The sequence below is a fragment of the Marmota flaviventris genome, chromosome 2 (genome assembly GCF_047511675.1).
Source record: "Marmota flaviventris isolate mMarFla1 chromosome 2, mMarFla1.hap1, whole genome shotgun sequence".
Classification (NCBI taxonomy): Eukaryota; Metazoa; Chordata; class Mammalia; order Rodentia; family Sciuridae; genus Marmota; species Marmota flaviventris.
Window position 1 is genome coordinate 49,667,233 of NC_092499.1, and position 20,103 is coordinate 49,687,335.

The 20,103-nt window shown below is 36.6% G+C and overlaps 1 protein-coding gene across 6 annotated transcripts in view; it reads left to right on the forward strand.

The window, feature by feature from the left end:
* Mipol1 (mirror-image polydactyly 1) overlaps positions 1 to 20,103 on the forward strand; it is a 318,255-nt gene that overhangs the window by 247,760 nt on the left and 50,392 nt on the right. For 5 of the 6 annotated variants that reach the window (XM_071607845.1, XM_071607843.1, XM_071607847.1 and 2 more), the window contains one exon: positions 18,755 to 18,985. In XM_071607845.1, the coding sequence (XP_071463946.1) occupies positions 18,755 to 18,985 (231 nt within the window). Of the gene's footprint in view, positions 1 to 18,754; positions 18,990 to 20,103 lie in introns of those variants that run through there. The other variant, XM_071607848.1, reaches the window with a different exon arrangement.

Consider the following 20,103-nt stretch of genomic DNA (forward strand, 5'->3'; position numbering starts at 1 on the left):
TAAGGTTTTTGGATTTTAGTCCTTCTTCAGGTGTGTGGTGATAACTCATTGCTTTCTTAATTGGCACTTCCCTGATGACATATTATGTTAAGAATCTTTTCATGTGCTTACTTGCTGCCTCTATATCTTTTTTGCTAAAATGTCTATTCACATCTTTTGTTATTTTCTTGTTGTCAAGTTCTAAGAATTTTTTGGTATGTTTTCCTTTCTTGTAATATCTTTGTCTGGTTTGGTTGTTGGAGTTATGCTGTCCTCATTAATTGAGTTAGGAAGTGTTTCCACTGCTTCTATTTTCTGAAGGCAATTATAGAGAAATTTTTTTTTTAAATAAAGGGCTTTTTTATTTTTTTGAGAGAGAGAGAGAGAATTTTAATATTTATTTTTTAGTTTTCGGCGGACACAACATCTTTGTTTGTGCGTGGTGCTGAGGATCGAACCTGGGCCGCACGCATGCCAGGCAAGCGCGCTACTGCTTGAGCCACATCCCCAGCCCAATTATAGAGAATTAATATCATTTATTCCTTAACTATTTGGTTGAATTCACGCCTGAAACCGTTTGAGCCTGATTCTTTCTTTGTTTCTGTTTTTATTGTTGTTGTTTATTCATTTTAAGGGGATTTTGTTTGGGGGATGTTATTGACTCTTGAATCAATTTCTTTAATAAATGAAGGCTTTTTCTGACTATTTCTTTTGTGGGTTTTTGATAGTTTGTATCTTGCAAGGAATCTGTCCATTTCATCTGAGGCACTGAATTTGTGAGCATAGTTGTGAAAACATTATTTTATTTTCCCTTTAATATTTATGGTCTCAGTATTGATGAACCCTTTTTCACTTCCACTTTGTAATTTTTTCTTCTCCCTTTTTTTCTTGGTTAGCCTAGATGGAAGTTTCTCAGTTGTATTGAATATGGTACACTGAAAAGTGGCCGGAGAAGATATCCACATTAAAGTGTTAAATTATGTGATCAAAGATATGATTAAGTTAAGGAACTTGAAAGAAGGGGCTTATTCCAGATTCTCCTACATATAATTATATGTGTCCTAATAAGAGAGGGAGGAGGGAGTTTTGAAACAGGCAGAGGTAGGAGAAAGCCATGTGAACTTGAAACCAAAGACCTGAGTGATAGAAAGAATTGGAGTGAGGAAATGCCAACAGTCACCAGAGGCTGAAGAGGCAAAGGAAGGAATTTCCCCTGGAGTGACCCTGCCAACTCCTTGATTTCAGACTTCTAACTATACTTGAGAAAATAAATTTCTGTTGTTTTAAGCCACCAGGTTGTGGAAATTTGTTAAAGTGGCCTAAGAAATTAATACATAGATCTTTTCAAAACACTGGCTTCTGATTTTATTGTTTTTGTCTGTTGATTTCTGGTTTTCAATTTTATTGGTTTCGGCTCTAAATTTTATTATTTCTTTTTATTAGCTTGCTTTAGGTTTATGTTGCTCTTGTTTGTCTAGCTTCCTAAGGTTGAAGCATGTTATTTTAAATCTTTCTTCTTTTCTAATATTTGCATTCAGTTCTATAAATTTCCCTCTAAGTGTTTCTTTTGCTTCATCCCGCAAATTTGATAAGTTATGTTTATATTTTCACTTAGTTCAAAATATATTTTACTTTCTCTTGAAACTTCATGTTTGACCCGTATATAATTTGTAAGTACATTGTTTAATCTCCAAGTACATTTGGATTTTTCACAGTGGTTTGAGAGTGTATCTTTATGATTTCTACTCCTTTAATATTGTTTATGGCCCATAATGTGACATATCCTGGTGAATGCTTCAGCATGAGAAGAATGTGTACTCTACTGTTTGTTGTTAAATGAAATATTCTTTAAATGTCATCTAGAATTCTATCAAAGGATGGTTAAGATGGCTATTACCAAAAGACAAGAAAAAAGATAACAAATGTTGGTGAGTATGTGGAGAAAGGAAACCCTTATTTGGTGGGAATTAAATTAGTGTGGTCATCATGGAGGACAGTATGGAGGTTCCTCAAAAAAATTGAAAATAAAACTATCACAAGAGGGGGAAGGAAGATGGCGGCGAGGGGAGTGCATTGCCCCCATGTGCTGCTTCACTGTGTGGGAGTATGACAAGTCAGGACGGCTAAAGGATATCTTGTTAGGAATTTCCAGCAATAGTGGGGTGCTCCGGAACCTGGAGGAAGGATTTCCATCGCACGAGGATCAGCTACTGGGACTCAAACGCGAGAGGTTTGTCGCACGGAGGGTAACACTGCTTATTCAGCAAATCGCCCCGCGGCTAGAGTCTGCAGCGCGCGCTGGGATAGAGACGCAGGGTTACAGCGCTGCAGTTTCTGCCAGCCGCGCAAGCACCGTACTCAGGGCTGAATTCTGGGTTCGAGACGGGGGAAGGAAGCGGTCCATCTCGGTTCTCCACACCGGTCAGACCACAGAGGAGGCCAGCAGCCACCATGTTGGTAAACTGACGTCACCACCCCTGTTTTCGACTGACTGCAGCTCATTCAGCCATAGAACAGGTAATTTCAGGCTGCAATTCGCCTGCGGCTTGCAGACAGATTGCTAGGGTTCAGCGCCTGGATGCTTCTTAGAACCTGATCTTATCGGAGCGAACACCGAGCACGGGGCGGCCGAGTTCCGGCTCCCGGAACCGTCCCGGAACCGCCCTGGCCCAGGGCTGCTGAGCCTGCGGAGGCTGCTTCTTGGACACTGCTCCTATCAGAGCATACAACAAGCACTAAGCAGCCAAATTCCGGCTCCCGGAACTGAGCCCGCGGGGACTGCTTCTTGGAGCTTACACTTATAGGAGCTCACACCGAGCACGGAGCGGCCGAGTTCCGGCTCCCGGAACTTCCCTGGCCCGGGGCTAGGAGCCCGCGGAAACTGCTTCTCGGTCCAGGTCCTGCTGAGGGCCGGTCAGGACTCACCCGGTGCTTTGGTTGCCCGGCAAGGGGAACGAAATGCTGCCATTCGCATAGGATACCAACATGGCAGAGATCTGATGTCTGCAGAAAGCGGCGGAGGAGGGAACTTCATCAATACCAGCGGTGACATAAGCAGTTGGTCTCCTGGTGGGGGAGTGAGGCACAGTCACCCGAGTCTCCTCAATTTGTCGTCGAGCCAGAGGGGAGGAGCCGGGCCGCCGCCAGCGCCCGGAGCAGGCCCAGCGGCTCGCCAGCGTGGTGACCGCGTGACCCCAATTGGAGAGGGGGCAGAGCGGAGCCGCCACCCGCACCCGCAAGGTGGGCAGACCCGCGACCCAGTGGTACATGGGCGTGGTAGGAGGGGCAGGGCAGAGCCGCCGTTCGCGCTTGCAAGGTAAACAGACCTGTGACAGCCTGGCGGGTCAGGCCCAGTGGCCTGCCAGTGTGGTACACACGTCACCCCAACTGGAGTAGGGGCAGAGCAGATCCTTCTCCCACGCCCGGATCATGCCCTGCCGGTGTGGTGGTCACGTGACCCCAATTGGAGTGGGGGCGGAGCAGAACCGCCACCCGTACCCGCAGGGTGAGCAGACCAGTGATCAACCTGCAGATCAGGCCCAGGGGTCCACAGGCGTGGTAGGAGGGGCAGGGCAGATCCGCCGCCCGCGCCTCCAAGGTAGGCAGACCTACAACAGACGGGCGGATCAGGCCCAGGAGCCTGCCGGCGTGGTACAAACACCACCCTAATTGGAGTAGTGGCAGAGCAGAGTCGCCGCCCGTGCCAGGAACAGGCCCAGCGTCATGCAGACGGGGTAGTCAGGACACCCCAATTGGAGTAGGGGCAGAGCAGAGCCTCCACCCGTGCCCGAAAGGTGGGCAGATCTGCGACCGACCAGCGGGACAGGCCCAGTGGCCTGCCGGTACGACAGACACGTCACCCCATTTGCAGTAGGGGCAGAGTAGAGCCGCCGCCCGCGCCTGCAGGGTAGGCAAACCTGCAACCGACCGGCGGATCAGGCCCGGTGGCCTGCCGGCGGGGTACACTCGTCACCCCAATTGGAGTAGGGGCAGAACAGAGCCGCCGCCAGCTCCCAGAACAGGCCCAGTGACCTGCCGGCGTGGTAGCCACGACACCCCAATTGGAATAAGGAGAGAGCAGAGCCGCCGCCCGCTCCTGCAGGAAAGATACGCAAGCAGTATGAAAAGACAAGGAAAGAAAGGACCACAAGCAATGCAGGTCAACGCAACTTTAGAAGAGGTAACAGCTGCAGCAGATGGAATGTCAGATAAAGAATTCAGGATATACATGCTTCAGATGATCTGGAGTCTCAAGGAAGACATTAAACAGCAAAATCAGACAATGAAAGATCACTTCGACAATGAATTACGCAAACAAATCCAGGAAGCAAAGGATCAACTATACAGGGAGATAGAGGTTATAAAAAACAAACAAACAGAAATCCTAGAAATGCAGGAAGCAATAAACCAACTTAAAAACTCAATGGAGAATACTACCAGCAGAGTAGAACACTTAGAAGATAGAACATCAGACAATGAAGACAAAGTATTTCAACTGGAAAAGAACATAGACAGCTCAGCAAGACTGTTAAGAAACCATGAGCAGAACATCCAAGAAATATGGGATAACATTAAGAGACCAAACTTAAGAGTCATTGGGATACAGGAAGGTACAGAGCTCCAAACCAAAGGAATGAGAAGTCTATTCAATGAAATAATACAAGAAAACTTCCCAGACTTGAAGAATGAGACAGAATCCCAAATCCTAGAAGCCTACAGGACGCCGAATGTGCAAAATCATAAGAGATCCACACCTAGACACATTATAATGAAGATGCCCAACATACAGAATAAGGAGAGAATTTTAAAAGCTACAAGGGAAAGGAAGCAGATTACATTTAGGGGTAAGCCAATCAGGATAACAGCTGATCTTTCAACACAGACTCTGAAAGCTAGAAGTTCCTGGAATAACATATTTCAAACACTGAAAGAAAATGGGTTCCAACCAAGAATTGTGTATCCAGCGAAATTAAGCTTCAGGATGGAGGATGAAATTAAAACCTTCCACGATAAACAAAAGTTTAAAGAATTTGCAGCTAGAAAACCATCTCTTCAAAACATCCTCGCCAAAGCATTACAGGAAGAGGAAATAGAAAATAACAATGAAAACCAACAGTGGGAGGTAGGACAGTAAAGGGGGGGGGGGAATAATCAAAGAGGAAAACAAACCATGTTTAGTAACAGAAACAAACAAATATGGCTGGAAGAACAACCCATATCTCAATAATAACCCTAAATGTTAATGGCTTAAACTCACCAATTAAGAGACACAGGCTAGTAGAATGGATCACAAAACAAGACCCAACAATATGCTGCCTACAGGAGACGCATTTGATAGGAAAAGACATACATAGGCTGAAGGTGAAAGGTTGGGAAAAATCATATCACTCATATGGACTTCGGAAACAAGCAGGAGTGTCCATACTCATATCAAATAAAATAGATTTCAAGCCAAAGTTAATCAAAAGAGATAAAGAGGGACACTACATACTGCTTAAGGGAACCATACACCAACAAGACATAACAATCATAAATATTTATGCCCCAAACAATGGTGCAGCTATGTTCGTCAAACAAACTCTTCTCAAGTTCAAGAGTATAATAGACCACCATACCATAATCATGGGAGACTTCAACACACCTCTCTCGCCACTGGACAGATCTTCCAAACAAAAGTTGAATAAGGAAACTATAGAACTCAATAACACTATTAATAACCTAGACCTAATTGACATATATAGAATATACCACCCAACATCAAGCAGTTACACTTTTTTCTCAGCAGCACATGGATCCTTCTCAAAAATAGATCATATATTATGTCACAGGGCAACTCTTAGACAATATAAAGGAATAGAGATAATACCATGCATCTTATCTGATCATAATGGAATGAAACTGAAAATCAACGATAAAAGAAGGAAGGAAAAAGCATACATCACTTGGAGAATGAACAATAGGTTACTGAATGATCAATGAGTTATAGAAGACATCAAGAAGGAAATTAAAAAATTCTTAGAGATAAATGAAAACACAGACACAACATATCGGAATCTATGGGACACACTGAAAGCAGTTCTAAGAGGAAAATTCATTGCTTGGAGTTCATTCCTTAAAAAAAGAAAAAACCAACAAATAAATGATCTCATACTTCATCTCAAAATCCTTGAAAAAGAAGAGCAAAACAACAGCAAAAGAAGTAGAAGGCAAGAAATAATTAAAATCAGAGCTGAAATTAATGAAATCGAAACAAAAGAAACAATTGAAAAAATTGACAAAACTAAAAGTTGGTTCTTTGAAAAAATAAACAAAATCGACAGACCCTTAGCGATGCTAGCGAAGAGAAGAAGAGAGAGAACTCAAATTACTAGCATACGGGATGAAAAAGGCAATATCACAACAGACACTTCAGAAATACAGAAGATAATCAAAAACTATTTTGAATCCTTATACTCCAACAAATTAGAAGATAGTGAAGGCATAGATAAATTTCTTAAGTCATATGATCTGCCCAGATTGAGTCAGGAGGATATAGAAAACCTAAACAGACCAATATCAATTGAGGAATTAGAAGAAACCATAAAAAGACTACCAACTAAGAAAAGCCCAGGTCCAGATGGGTATACAGCAGAATTTTACAAAACCTTTAAAGAAGAACTAATACCAATACTTTTCAAGCTACTTCAGGAAATATAAAAGGAGGGAGAACTTCCAAATTCATTCTATGAGGCCAACATCACCCTGATACCTAAACCAGACAAAGACACTTCAAAGAAAGAAAACTACAGACCAATATCTCTAATGAACCTAGATGCAAAAATCCTCCATAAAATTCTGGCAAATCGGATACAAAAACATATCAAAAAAATTGTACACCATGATCAACTAGGATTCATCCCTGGGATGCAAGGCTGGTTCAATATACAGAAATCAATAAATGTTATTCACCACATCAATAGACTTAAAAATAAGAACCATATGATCATCTCGATAGATGCGGAAAAAGCATTTGACAAAGTACAGCATCCCTTTATGTTCAAAACTCTAGAAAAACTAGGGATCACAGGAACATACCTCAATATTGTAAAAGCAATCTATGCTAAGCCTCAGGCTAGCATCATTCTGAATGGAGAAAAACTGAAGGCATTCCCTCTAAAATCTGGAACAAGACAGGGATGCCCTCTCTCTCTTCTGTTCAACATAGTTCTCGAAACACTGGCCAGAGCAATTAGACAGACGAAAGAAATTAAAGGCATAAAAATAGGAAAAGAAGAACTTAAATTATCACTATTTGCAGATGATATGATTCTATACCTAGCAGACCCAAAAGGCTCTACAAAGAAACTATTAGAGCTAATAAATGAATTCAGCAAAGTGGCAGGATATAAAATCAACACACATAAATCAAAGGCATTCCTGTATATCAGCGACAAATCCTCTGAAATGGAATTGAGGACAACCACTCCATTCAAAATATCTTCAAAAAAAATAAAATACTTGGGAATCAACCTAACAAAAGAGGTGAAAGACTTATACAATGAAAACTACAGAACCCTAAAGAGAGAAATAGAAGAAGATCTTAGAAGATGGAAAAATATACCCTGTTCATGGATAGGCAGAACTAACATCATCAAAATGGCGATATTACCAAAAGTTCTCTATAGGTTTAATGCAATGCCAATCAAAATCCCAACAGCATTTCTTGTAGAAATAGAGAAAGCAATCATGAAATTCATATGGAAAAATAAAAGACCCAGAATAGCAAAAACAATGCTAAGCAGGAAGTGTGAATCAGGCGGTATAGCGATACCAGACTTCAAACTATACTACAGAGCAATAGTAACAAAAACAGCATGGTACTGGTACCAAAACAGGCGGGTGGACCAATGGTACAGAATAGAGGACACAGCAACCAATCCACAAAACTACAGCTATCTTATATTTGATAAAGGGGCTAAAAGCATGCAATGGAGGAAGGATAGCATCTTCAACAAATGGTGCTGGGAAAACTGGAAATCCATATGCAACAAAATGAAACTGAATCCCTTTCTCTCGCCATGCACAAAAGTGAATTCAAAATGGATCAAGGAGCTTGATATCAAATCAGAGACGCGCTGTCTGATAGAAGAAAAAGTTGGCTACGATCTACAGTCGGTGGGGTCGGGCTCCAAATTCCTCAATAGGACACCCATAGCACAAAAGTTAATAACTAGAATCAACAAATGGGACTTACTCAAACTAAAAAGTTTTTTCTCAGCAAAAGAAACAATAAGAGAGGTAAATAGGGAGCCTACACCCTGGGAACAAATCTTTACTCCTCACACTTCAGATAGAGCCCTAATATCCAGAGTATACAAAGAACTCAAAAAATTAGACAATAAGAGAACAAACAACCCAATCAACAAATGGGCCAAGGACCTGAACAGACACTTCTCAGAGGAGGACATACAGTCAATCAACAAGTACATGAAAAAATGCTCAACATCTCTAGCAGTCAGAGAAATGCAAATCAAAACCACCCTAAGATACCATCTCACTCCAGTAAGATTGGCAGCCATTAGGAAGTCAAACAACAACAAGTGCTGGCGAGGATGTGGGGAAAAGGGTACACTTGTACATTGCTGGTGGGACTGCAGATTGGTGCAGCCAATTTGGAAAGCAGTATGGAGATTTCTTGGAAAGCTGGGAATGGAGCCACCATTTGACCCAGCTATTCCCCTTCTTGGTCTATTCCCTAAAGACCTAAAAAGAGCATGCTACAGGGACACTGCTACATCGATGTTCATAGCAGCACAGTTCACAATAGCAAGACTGTGGAACCAACCTAGATGCCCTTCAATAGACGAATGGATAAAAAAAATGTGGCATTTATACACAATGGAGTATTACTCTGCATTAAAAAATGAAAAAATCATAGAATTTACAGGGAAATGGATGGCATTAGAGCAGATTATGCTAAGTGAAGCTAGCCAATCCCTAAAAAACCAATGCCAAATGTCTTCTTTGATATAAGGAGAGTAACTAAGATCAGTGTATGGACGAAGAGCAGGAGAAGAAGATTAACATTTAACAGGGATGAGAGGTGGGAGGGAAATTGCATGGTAATGGAAGGAGACCCTCAGGGTTATACAGTGGAGGAGGTAGAGAGAGAGGAGGGGAGGGGAGGGCAGAGGTGGGGAGGGGGGAGGGGGGAGGATGGGAAAGGCAGCGGAGCACAACAGACACTAGTATGGCAATTTGTAAATCAATGGATGTGTAACTGATGTGATTCTGCAATCTGTGTATGGGGTGAAGGTGGGAGTTCATAACCCACTTGAATCAAAGTGTGGAATATGATATGTCAAGAAATTTGTAATGTTTTGAACAACCCACAATAAAAAATTAAAAAATAAAATAAATAAAAATAAATAAATAAATAAATACCAAAATTATCAAAAAAAAAATAAAAGTCAAGTCTTAAAAATAAAAAAAAAACTATCACAAGATTCAAAAGTCCAACTTCTGCATATGTATTCAAAGGAAATTAAATAAGTATGTTGACAAGATACCTGCGCTTCCATGTTCATTGCAGTATTATTTGCAGTAACCAAACAATGGAAGTAACCCAAATGCCTATCACTGGGCAAATAAAGAAAATGTGTTATGCATACACAATGGAATATTAATCAGCCTCTTAAAAAAGGAAGTCTCATTGATAACAAACATGGGTGATCCCAGGAGACATTATGCTAGGTGAAATAAACTAGACACAAAAAGACAAATGCTGTGACCTCATATGTGGAATCTAAAAAGAAATGAACTCAGACGCATAGAGTAGAATGGTGGATAGGAAATGGAGAAATGTTAGTCAAATGGTGGATAGCTGAGGGAAATGGAGAAATGTTAGTCAAAGGATACACAGTTTTAGACATTCAGGATTAAAAAATTCTGGATATCTATCATATAGCATGGCAACTATAGTTAACAGTATTGTATTACACACTCGAAAATTCCTAAGAAAGTAGATCTAAATGTCCTCACACAAATAAAAGTAACTCCACAAAAGTAATATTAGTATATTTTTAAGGTTATTTAATTAATTTATTTATTTGGAGGGGGGACAAGCCAATTCTTTAATTTGTCCTAATTAAGAAGTAGCATAATAACTCTACAGCAACAATAAGAACCCTGTGTGAAAGGGTTTAAGAGAACACCTTTGCTGCTCTAAGATTTTAGGAAATGATCTTTAATCAAATGATCTATTTGAAACATGTTTCTTTAGATGCATCAAAGGTTTCATTTTATATATATATATATAAACAGCAGAATGCATTACAACATTTATTACATATATAGAGCTCAATTTTTCATATCTCTGGTTATATACACAGTATACTCACACCAATTCGTGTCCTCATACATGTACTTTGGGTAAGAATGATCATCACATTCAACCATCATTAGGTACCCCATGCACCCTCTCTTCCCCTCCCACCTCTCTGTCCTATTTAGAGTTCGTCTATTCCTCCTCCCATGCTCCCCTCCCTATCCCACTATGAATCAGCTTCTTTATATCAAAGAAAACATTCAGCATTTGGTATTTTGGGATTGGCTAAATTCACTTATCATTGTCTTCTCTAATTCCATCCATTTGCCTGCAAATGCCATGATTTTTTTCTTTTTATTGCTGAGTAATATTCCATTGTGTATATATGCCACATTTTTTTTATCCATTCAACTGTTGAAGGGATCTAGGTTGGCTCCACAATTTAGCTATTGTAAATTGTCTGCTATAAACATTGATGTGTCTGTGTCCTTGTAGTACGCTATTGTTAAGTCCTTTGGGTATAGACCAAGGAGAGGGATTGCTGAGTCAAATGGTGGTTCCATTTCCAATTTTCTAAGAAATCTCCATACTGCTTTCCATATTGGCTGCATCAATTTTTAGTCCCACCAGCACTGTATGAGTGTACCTTTTTCCCCACATCCTCACCAACACTTATTGTTGTTTATATGCATAATAGCTGCCATTCTGACTGGAGTGAGATGAAATCTTAGAGTGGTTTTGATTTGTATTTTTCTAATTGCTAGTGATAATGAACATTTTTTCATGTGTTTGTTGATTGATTGTACATCATCTTCTGAGAAGTGTCTCTTCAAGTCCTTGGCCCATTTATTGATTGGGTTATTTGTTTTTTTGGTGTCTATTTTTTTTTAGTTCTTTATATACCCTAGTGATTAGTGCTCTATCTGATGTATGAGGGGTAAAGATTTGCTCCCAAGATGTAGGCTCTCTATTCACCTCACAGATTGTTTCTTTTGCTGAGAAGAAACTTTTTAGTTTGAGTCCATCCCAGTATATTTTAAAGAAATGGTTTATTTCTTCTAAGTTTACGTATTTATGTAGTGTGAGCAATCCCTTATCTTTTTTATGTCTATAAAATTGTTAGGGATATTTCTTATTTATTTCTGGAAATAAATTATTGGTAATATGTTTCTTCTTGTTGTTCTTTTGTGCATCTATCTGCTCTTTATTATTTTCTTCACTCTTGCTCTATAGTTATTTAGCTATTTCATTGAAAGGTTCTTGAGGTAGAAGCTTAGAATATTGATTTGATACATTTCCTGTTTTACTAATATATACATTTAGTACTATAAATTTCTCAGCACTGCATTAGCTATATCCTACAAATTTCTGTATATTGTATTTTTATTGTCATTCACTTCTGTGTATTTTTTTAAAATTCTTTTTATAATTCTTCTTCACTCGTGGATTATTTAGAAATGTGTTGTCCTGTTCCATGTGTTTGGTGATTTTTCTGTTAGTGTAATACCTAGAGCAACATTAACTTTCTGTTATTGAGCTCTGATTTTATTATATTGTCATCAGAGAATGATTTCAGTTCTTTGGAGTTGATTGAAGTTTGTTTATGGTCCAGGATATAACCTATCTTGGTATGTATACTGAGGGCATTGGAAAATAATGTGTGTTCTGCTGTTGTTTGGAATATTTGTGAATACTGATTGAATGCTAGTTAGTGTTTGATGGTGGTGTTGAGTTGTTCAGTATCTTTTGGTATTTGGGGATTTTTTTGTTTTTTCTAGTTGAGAGGTATTGAAATCTTCAATTATATTTGTATATTCTATCAGTTTTTACTCCTATGATCTTCAGTTCTGTTATTTGGTGCAAACACACTTAAAGTTACTGTGTCTTCTTAATGGATTGTCTCTTTTAGCATAATATAATGCCCTTCCTTCATATCTTTCTTGGCTTTGCAGTTTATCTAATATTAGTATAGCCACTCCTACTTTCCTATAATCTACTCATATACATTATGTTTGTAACAGATTTCTTATACATAGAATATAGTTGTGGGGTTTGTTTTTTGTTGTTGTTGTTGTTGTTGTTTTTAGTTTGGTTTGGTTTGGTACCATGGATTGAACCCAGGGGCACTCAACCACTAAGCCACATCCCTAGCCCGTTTTTCTTTTTTTTATTTTGAGATTTGATCTTGCTAAATTGCTTACGGCCTCACTAAATTACTGAGACTGGCTTTGAACTTGCAATCCTACCACCTCAGCCTCAAGGGCCACTGGGTTTACAGGCATACACCCGGGTGCCCCACATGTGCCCCACATGTTAATCTCATTTAATTGTTGTATTTAGACTGTTTACATTTAGATTAGTATTTGTCTACTATTTTATTGTTTCCTGTTGGTTCACTCTGAAGTTTTTTATTAATTTTTCTCTTTTGTTGTTTTTTTGTTTGGTTTTTTTGTTTGTTTGTTTTATTTCTGTTTTTCCTGCCTTCCTGTGGGTTACTTAAACGTATTTTGGAATTCCTTTTTCTGTATGTACAGTGTTTTCTGTGTTTCTCTTTTATATATCTTTTTAAATTGTTGCCATAGATATTACATTATATAGAAATATTATTACAGTTTTTTATGTCATTTTACTTTATCATTTCCAGTGGAACATAGAAACTTTACCTTCTTTAATTTTCTTTATCCTTCCTTGTTTATAATGTGTTTTAAATATATCTTCTAGATACATTTAGAACCACATCAGACAGTGTTATAATTTTCCTTCAATCATCAAACATAATTTTTAAAATTCAAGTAGACCTATTGTATTTCTCCATATTTTATACATAGTTTTCTTTCTTTCTTCACAGAATTCCAAGATTTGTTCTTTTAACATTTCCTTTATGTTCAGATTACTTCTACTTCTTTTAAGATAGATCTGCTTGGTACAAATGCTCCTGGTTTTCCTTCATCTGAGAATATCTTTTTTTTTAATAAAGAGTGAGAGAGAGAGAGAGAGAATTTTTTTAATATTTATTTTTTAGTTTTCAGCGGACACAACATCGTTGTTTGTATGTGGTGCTGAGGATTGAACCCGGGTAGCACGCATGCCAGGCAAACACGCTACTGCTTGAGCCACCTCCCCAGCCCCAAGAATATCTTGATTTATGCCTTATTCTTGAAGCATATTTCTCAAGGCCTAGAATAATAGGTTGACAGTTCTTTCCCTTCAACCTTTGAAAAGTAATGTGCCACTTTCTTCTGTCCTCAGTAGTATCTTATTAGAATCTTCTTTAATTTAAGTTGGTTCCCCCCTATATGTAAGGGCCCACTCATTGAGTACTTTCAAAATTTTGTCTTTGTTTTTAGCTTTCAGAAGTTTAATTATAATGTATCTCTTCATGTACTTATGTGGATCTTCTCCATTTGGAGTCTGTCAACCTCTTGTATTTTTATATCCCTTGGAAAGCTTTCAGTCATTATTTCTTCAGTACTTTTTCAGTTCTTTCCTCTTTCATTTTCCCTTCTCTGTCTTTGAGAACATGAATGTTAGTGCTTTTATTATGAGTTCATAAGTTCCTGAAGCTCTGATTTTTTTTTTCAGTCTATGTGTATATCGTTCATATTGGATCATTTTTTGTGTTCTCTCCTCCAGTTCAGTGATTCTTTTCTTTGTCCTCTCATTTCTCTTGTTAGACCCATCCACTGGGCTTTTTGTTTCAGTTATTGTGGTTTTCAGTTTAAAAACTTTCACATCTTCATTATATATTCTGTATTTTCCATCTTCTCAGAAGCAGAAGTTTCCCTCTTTTGTTTCCAGTTATATCTGCTATTCTATATTTTTAGTAATGCCCATAAAATGTTATTTGTTACATGATAAATTTTATGATAGACTCTGTTCCCTATTCATCTATATGGTGATATGTAAATGGCTTTGTGAACATAATACTCTGCTTCCAGGTCACCCAATTCAAGAATCCACTATTGGATAATCAGTAATCTGTAACTGGATCTACATCAATTCCAAGTGCTGTTGTATGTTTTAATAGTATTTTAAAATAGTTTAATTTAATAGATTTTTCAGTGAATCCTTGCAATTAGTTATATAAATCATTGCCTTTCTTTTCAGTTCAATGAATTCAACAAATATTTAGTAACTACTAGTTTATATCACAAAATGTAGTATCCATAAGTCTTTCAGTAAATAGTAATAAACATGTTTACCAGCATATCTACTTTAAAATTCTTAAAAACTTAAGTTGTCTCACTGTATAACAAAGAAATTGTTATTCTCTCTGAAATTCAACAAGTTGTCTCTTTGAACTAAATCAACTGCCATAGCAGAGGAAGCAAATCAATGGAATCACTAGACTGATTTATCATTCTCCTCACTCACACTCTTAACCATTCTGAATATATTTTCTTCTCTCTGTACATCAGTCAGAATTTAAACCTATTGCATCATAAGCTGATTTTCTCAAAAATAAGCAAGGAGGTCAACTATTATTTTCTTGAAAAGATCTTAGCAAATTAATTGATGCAGTAAATTAGGAAGTAAGAACAAACACTGTGCTCAGTAAAGAGAGCACATACTTTTACTTTTCATACTTGCTTTGATTTTATTTATTTAATTCAGTAAAACAAGCCAAACCTGCCCTTTTTTTAAAGAATGATTTAAGAATGTTATCAGTAAGTGAATAAAGGTTGAGAAACTAGTTTACTTCTTTTAATTCATGAAAAACCTGTGGAAACAGGCAACTGTTTTTCAGCAAAGTATTTATAAAATGTCTGAGTGTTGTATAAGATTATGTACAAGGTCAACTAGATACAAATCACTTCTTTTAAAACTTGTACAGGTATGAATGCCTATGCCTACCCAGTTATTGTGCTAGATATTTTTCCACATAATAGATCACTTTATCTCTTTCTCATATGAACTCCATGAGTTTGTTCTCAGTGTTTTAGAGTAAAGGAAATTAATATTCAGGGAGTAAAGTATTTTCTTAAGGTCACACAGAGTGAATGACAAGACTGAAATTTAAACCTACATTTTCTAAATCCAACCCAACATCATTTCATCAATACCAAGGTCAGCATTCTTGACATATTAGACTGGGTAATTCTTTGTTGTGAAAGTGTGTCCTCTCCATTAGAGGATGCTTAGCAGGCCCTCCAACCTTCACCCACTAAATGATAGTAGTAGTATCCCTGTGATTGGAACAATTGAAAATGTTCTCTGATAGATGGAAGTACTGCCAGCTAAGAACTACTTGTCTGCATTTCTGAGATCTCACTTCTAAATTCTAATCTAAAATTTTCTATCCAATTAAAATAAATAGCTTACATAGGATACACAATTGATTGAGCAAATATTATTAAATAAATGAAATATAAGCAATAGAGTATTATAAATTTTAGGATGGTAAATAAAATGATATCATGTAAGACTTGATTAATACTTGGTCATAGGGGACAAGACAGGAAGTCAGGAAAAGTAGCAAAACTTGATATTAATAGGAAAGTATCAGGTGCAAGAATAAGCTAAAACCACATGAGACATGACATAAAAACTGAGAATGAGTTCAAAAACCAGGTAAGCAGTGAGGTTGAGGAGAACATAAATATTTACAAGGAAAATATGTAAGCAGGTCATAAATCTGATAGTTTCTCAATATTTGAAGCTAAAGCAGTATAGAGAGTCAGGGGACAGGATTTTAATCAAAGCCACAGACATGAGACAATAGATTCATGTTTCAGAATTAAGAAAAAAAAAACTGACACAGAATCCACTACAGAAAGGAATCTGTTACATGTTACTTACTGGAGTAGTGTCCATTGGAGGGCATTTTCTACCTTGACCTTCCTTTGGATTTATTATAGTGAGCAGCATAGTAGATGATTTAGTCTTAATTGGTATGAATTATAATAATATGAACTATTACAAAGTAAAAGTATTTTAAAGCCTCACTTTCTGTACTAAATTAGAAATATTAAATTCATTGAGATCATATAATTTTAAAACTGGAAGTGAAAATTGAAACTTTGTTTATATTACTCCAAAAATTTTGTGATGAATAAAAATATTGTGAATATTGTATAAGCCAATTATTAGACATGCTTTGAACTTCTGAGAGTAATTAAATGATTTTTCTGCTGTTTTATCATTTTCTTACTATAACTTAAAATATATTCCAACATGATTTAAGTGCTGGTAAGTTGGAATGCTATTGCTGTGATAAAAAATGCATGGGGGTTGGTTGGGATTGTGACTTAGCATTAGAGTGCTCTCCTAGCATGGGCAGTTCGATCCTCAGCACCACATAAAAATAAAGGCATTGGGTTGTATCCATCTACACCAAAAAAATAAATATTTTTTAAAAATGCATCTGAAAATAAGTAACTTTGGAAAGAGATTAAATGTTATAAGAAAATGTTATAGGACTTCCTGAATAAGGCTAACCAGTGGGTCCCTAATGTCAGTTTAAGAAAAGCTCTCTGAGGGAAAAATAGCACTAAAGCAAAAATGTGCTTCAATTGTTATAGATTTATATATACTGGAAACATATTCTTTCTACTTTACCTTTATTTCTATAGGGAAATGTCCTTAGAATTATAAACATCCTAATTTATTATAGTTCTTAAGAAATGCATTCTTCCTATAAAATAAATTTAGCCTATATAAATGGAATATTAATATGTTAGCAATGGGAAGTATATCACAACAAGAAATTGAAAAAAAAGTTGACAATTATTACAAATTCTGAGGAGGAAAAGAGTATGATCCAAGAGAAACTAACAAAGAGGAAATATCAAAATTTAGATTTGAAGAATCACAGTGGCTTCTGAGGAAGTGGTGTTTATGCTGCAATTTAATAGATGAATAGGAGTTTGTCCTATTTTGCATTTTCTTCTTTGCTAGAAGGGTTAGGGCTGATTCAATTGCTTGCCTTTCTTTGTTTCAGTTTTTTCATCAAGAAATTAGAAATATTATTGAGACTCTTCACACAGGTGTTATCAGGTTTAGTGAGTTAAAAATATGTAATTTATTATTTTTAGAATTTTTTTCTGAGTGCAATGAGATGCTATTGCAGAATTTTAAGTTATCTTTTTGAAAAAAAAAATCATTCCAACTATTGCTTCTGTCTAAGAAAGTTTTGGTGAAAATTTAAAGGTTCCCAAGGCATTGTGAATGATGAGTAGCTTTTTTTTTTTTAACAGCTTGAGAGTAAAGGATCTAATCACATGTCCATCTGCAAATCATTCTAGTTTTATATGTACTAGCCAAGTGACCAGAGTTTAGCAACAGTCTCTCTTCTTCGGGACTAATTTGAATCTTGAAATGATTTCTTTTGATATGCTAACTGTCCTGGTTTCATGTCCATTTTATTTCTGTGTGACACCTACTCCAAACTGAGACCACTATAAAGGCTCGTGGGTAACTTAAAAGAAGAAATTTATAATCACTTTAGTTTGAAGAGTTTTAAATATCAGAATGTATATTAAGCCAGTGCTAAAGTTCACTGACTAGCTTTTTGCAGATTTAAGAATTATATTGCTTTCTTTCACATTATCAACCTGTATTATATAGTTAGGTTGTTGTAGTTCAAGTCTCCAATTGACAGTTCCTTTGTATGCATATACTGAAATGATTTTATTTAATAAAAAAAGAACATCTCCTGTGTGGATTTTAAATTTCCCTTATTAAATATTTATATTTTCAAAATGTCTTTATTTAATTGAGTGAGGTGCTTGGTGCCATTTCCAAATAACCTCAGGTGGTAGGTGTAATGACATATCAAAGATTTGACCTTTAGCATTTTAGGATTCTATTTATCTGCATTTTCTTCTGCATTCATTTAGTCTTGATTTATATGCTATTCCTCTGGATGATTTAATGAGTGAATGTATTTGGCCCAAGATTCATTAATCATAAAAATATATATCTGAATACATATTATTTCTGTGCCTTCATTTATATCTCAACTGTGACAAGTAGAAAATTCTGTGTATAAGGTTGATCAGTATTTGCACAAACCTCATTCATTCTCATTAAGTGCTTAGCAGAATAGACCCTGATCCCCTAAACTGATGCCCATTCTCCTACTTCTCACTTCTTTGCAGTCAGCTTATTATATTCCTTTATTTACCTAGAGATACTTTATTTTCCAATTCTCTGCTATTCCTTTTAAAGAAAATTGAATGTAATATTTACACTGATATAATTAAATTAACATCTTCCAGCATCTTTCTGTGTGCTTTGCTAGCATAGATAATCATTTACTGGGTAGCTTTCAGCGTAGAAGCAGAGTTATAGAATAATTATTAATTATTTTATATCACAATAATATAGTGATATAAAAGTTATTTTCATTTGTGCATGTTTTTCTGTATTGATTTTGAGAAGTAAAGATTCTAAGTGGAGTTAAGGAAATGGATCATTGATCAGTTAGCCTATGTTACTTATATTTAAATTATTTTTGTATTTTCTCAGTTTACACAAATCTTTATCTCAAGAAGAAAACCTGAAGGATCAATTTAACCATACACTTAGTACTTATGAAGAAGCTTTAAAAAACAGAGAGAACATTGTTTCCATCACTCAACAACAGAATGAGGAACTTGCTACCCAACTGCAGCAAGCTCTGACAGAGCGAGCAAACATGGAATTACAGCTTCAGCGTGCCGTAGAGGACTCCCAAGTGGCCAGTGAAAAGGTTCAGAAGTAAGTAAAATGTTCTTTCATATTTTATAAACATAAAAACACTTTCTTCTGAAAATAAGCAATATATAATTATTGTTCATGCCATTTGTAGTTCAAGTCAAAAGTAGAACCAAATGAACTATTTCACATTGTGTATCATAAACATATTTAGGGTCAAAAAGTCACTTGCTTGGCAATAGTTGTTACTATTTAGGACAAAACATTTATTTTTGATAACTGATCTACATTAGTTTGTGGAGGCCACATTATTGAAATCATTCCATCCTCCCAAGTTGATAGGCAAAGTTATTTGTAAGAGGAAGAGGCAGTCAAGTTACTACCTGCACTCATTTAGCTTCACAATAATCCTGCTGGAGTTGAGATCATCTGTGACCTTGCAATTTGAGACCTCTAGATGCAGTGAATCCAGTACAGTGAAATTAATTTTCTTGTGTTGTTCTTCTGAAGTATTCAATGCTACTATTCACAGCGCATAATTACATTTGTTTATTTTGAATGATCTTTCCATTTTTTATTAAAATTTAAATAAAGCTGCATAATCAGTCAGTCTTTATGACAGCTAGCAGAATGTTAACAACTTACCAAGCAAAGAAGTCACTTGTTAATTTATGGGGCTTGAATGTTGTAGCAGAATTTTCTGAGGAAGCTTTAATGTAATAAAACTTGTCATTTTAACCTTCTTTGTGTGTTGTTAACAACATAACATCATTCACTTACCTAATCACCTTCAATTTCTAACACATACCTTTTCCTTAATCTTTTTTTCAGTTTTATACTATGAAGTAATACTTACTTGCTTTAAGGTTTCTTACTTTCTGTGACTTCTTATTTGAAAATTAGTCATTTCAACTACTTCCTTAACATCTCTGAAGTTATATTTCAATTAAAGAGCCCAAAGTCAGGTGAATCTGTAGTCAAGACCATTTTTCAAACAGTTTAGGGATTATGCATATTAATATTTACTACCTATGTACCTTGTAGCTTTTGATTTATATAAGTATTATATTTTGTAAGTTTAAAGATTAGGTTTATATTCGATCAGAAACTATCTAGTTTTTTACAATGTGCACTAACAGTCTAAGAACACTGATGTGTAGATGGATCTCACTTCATCATAT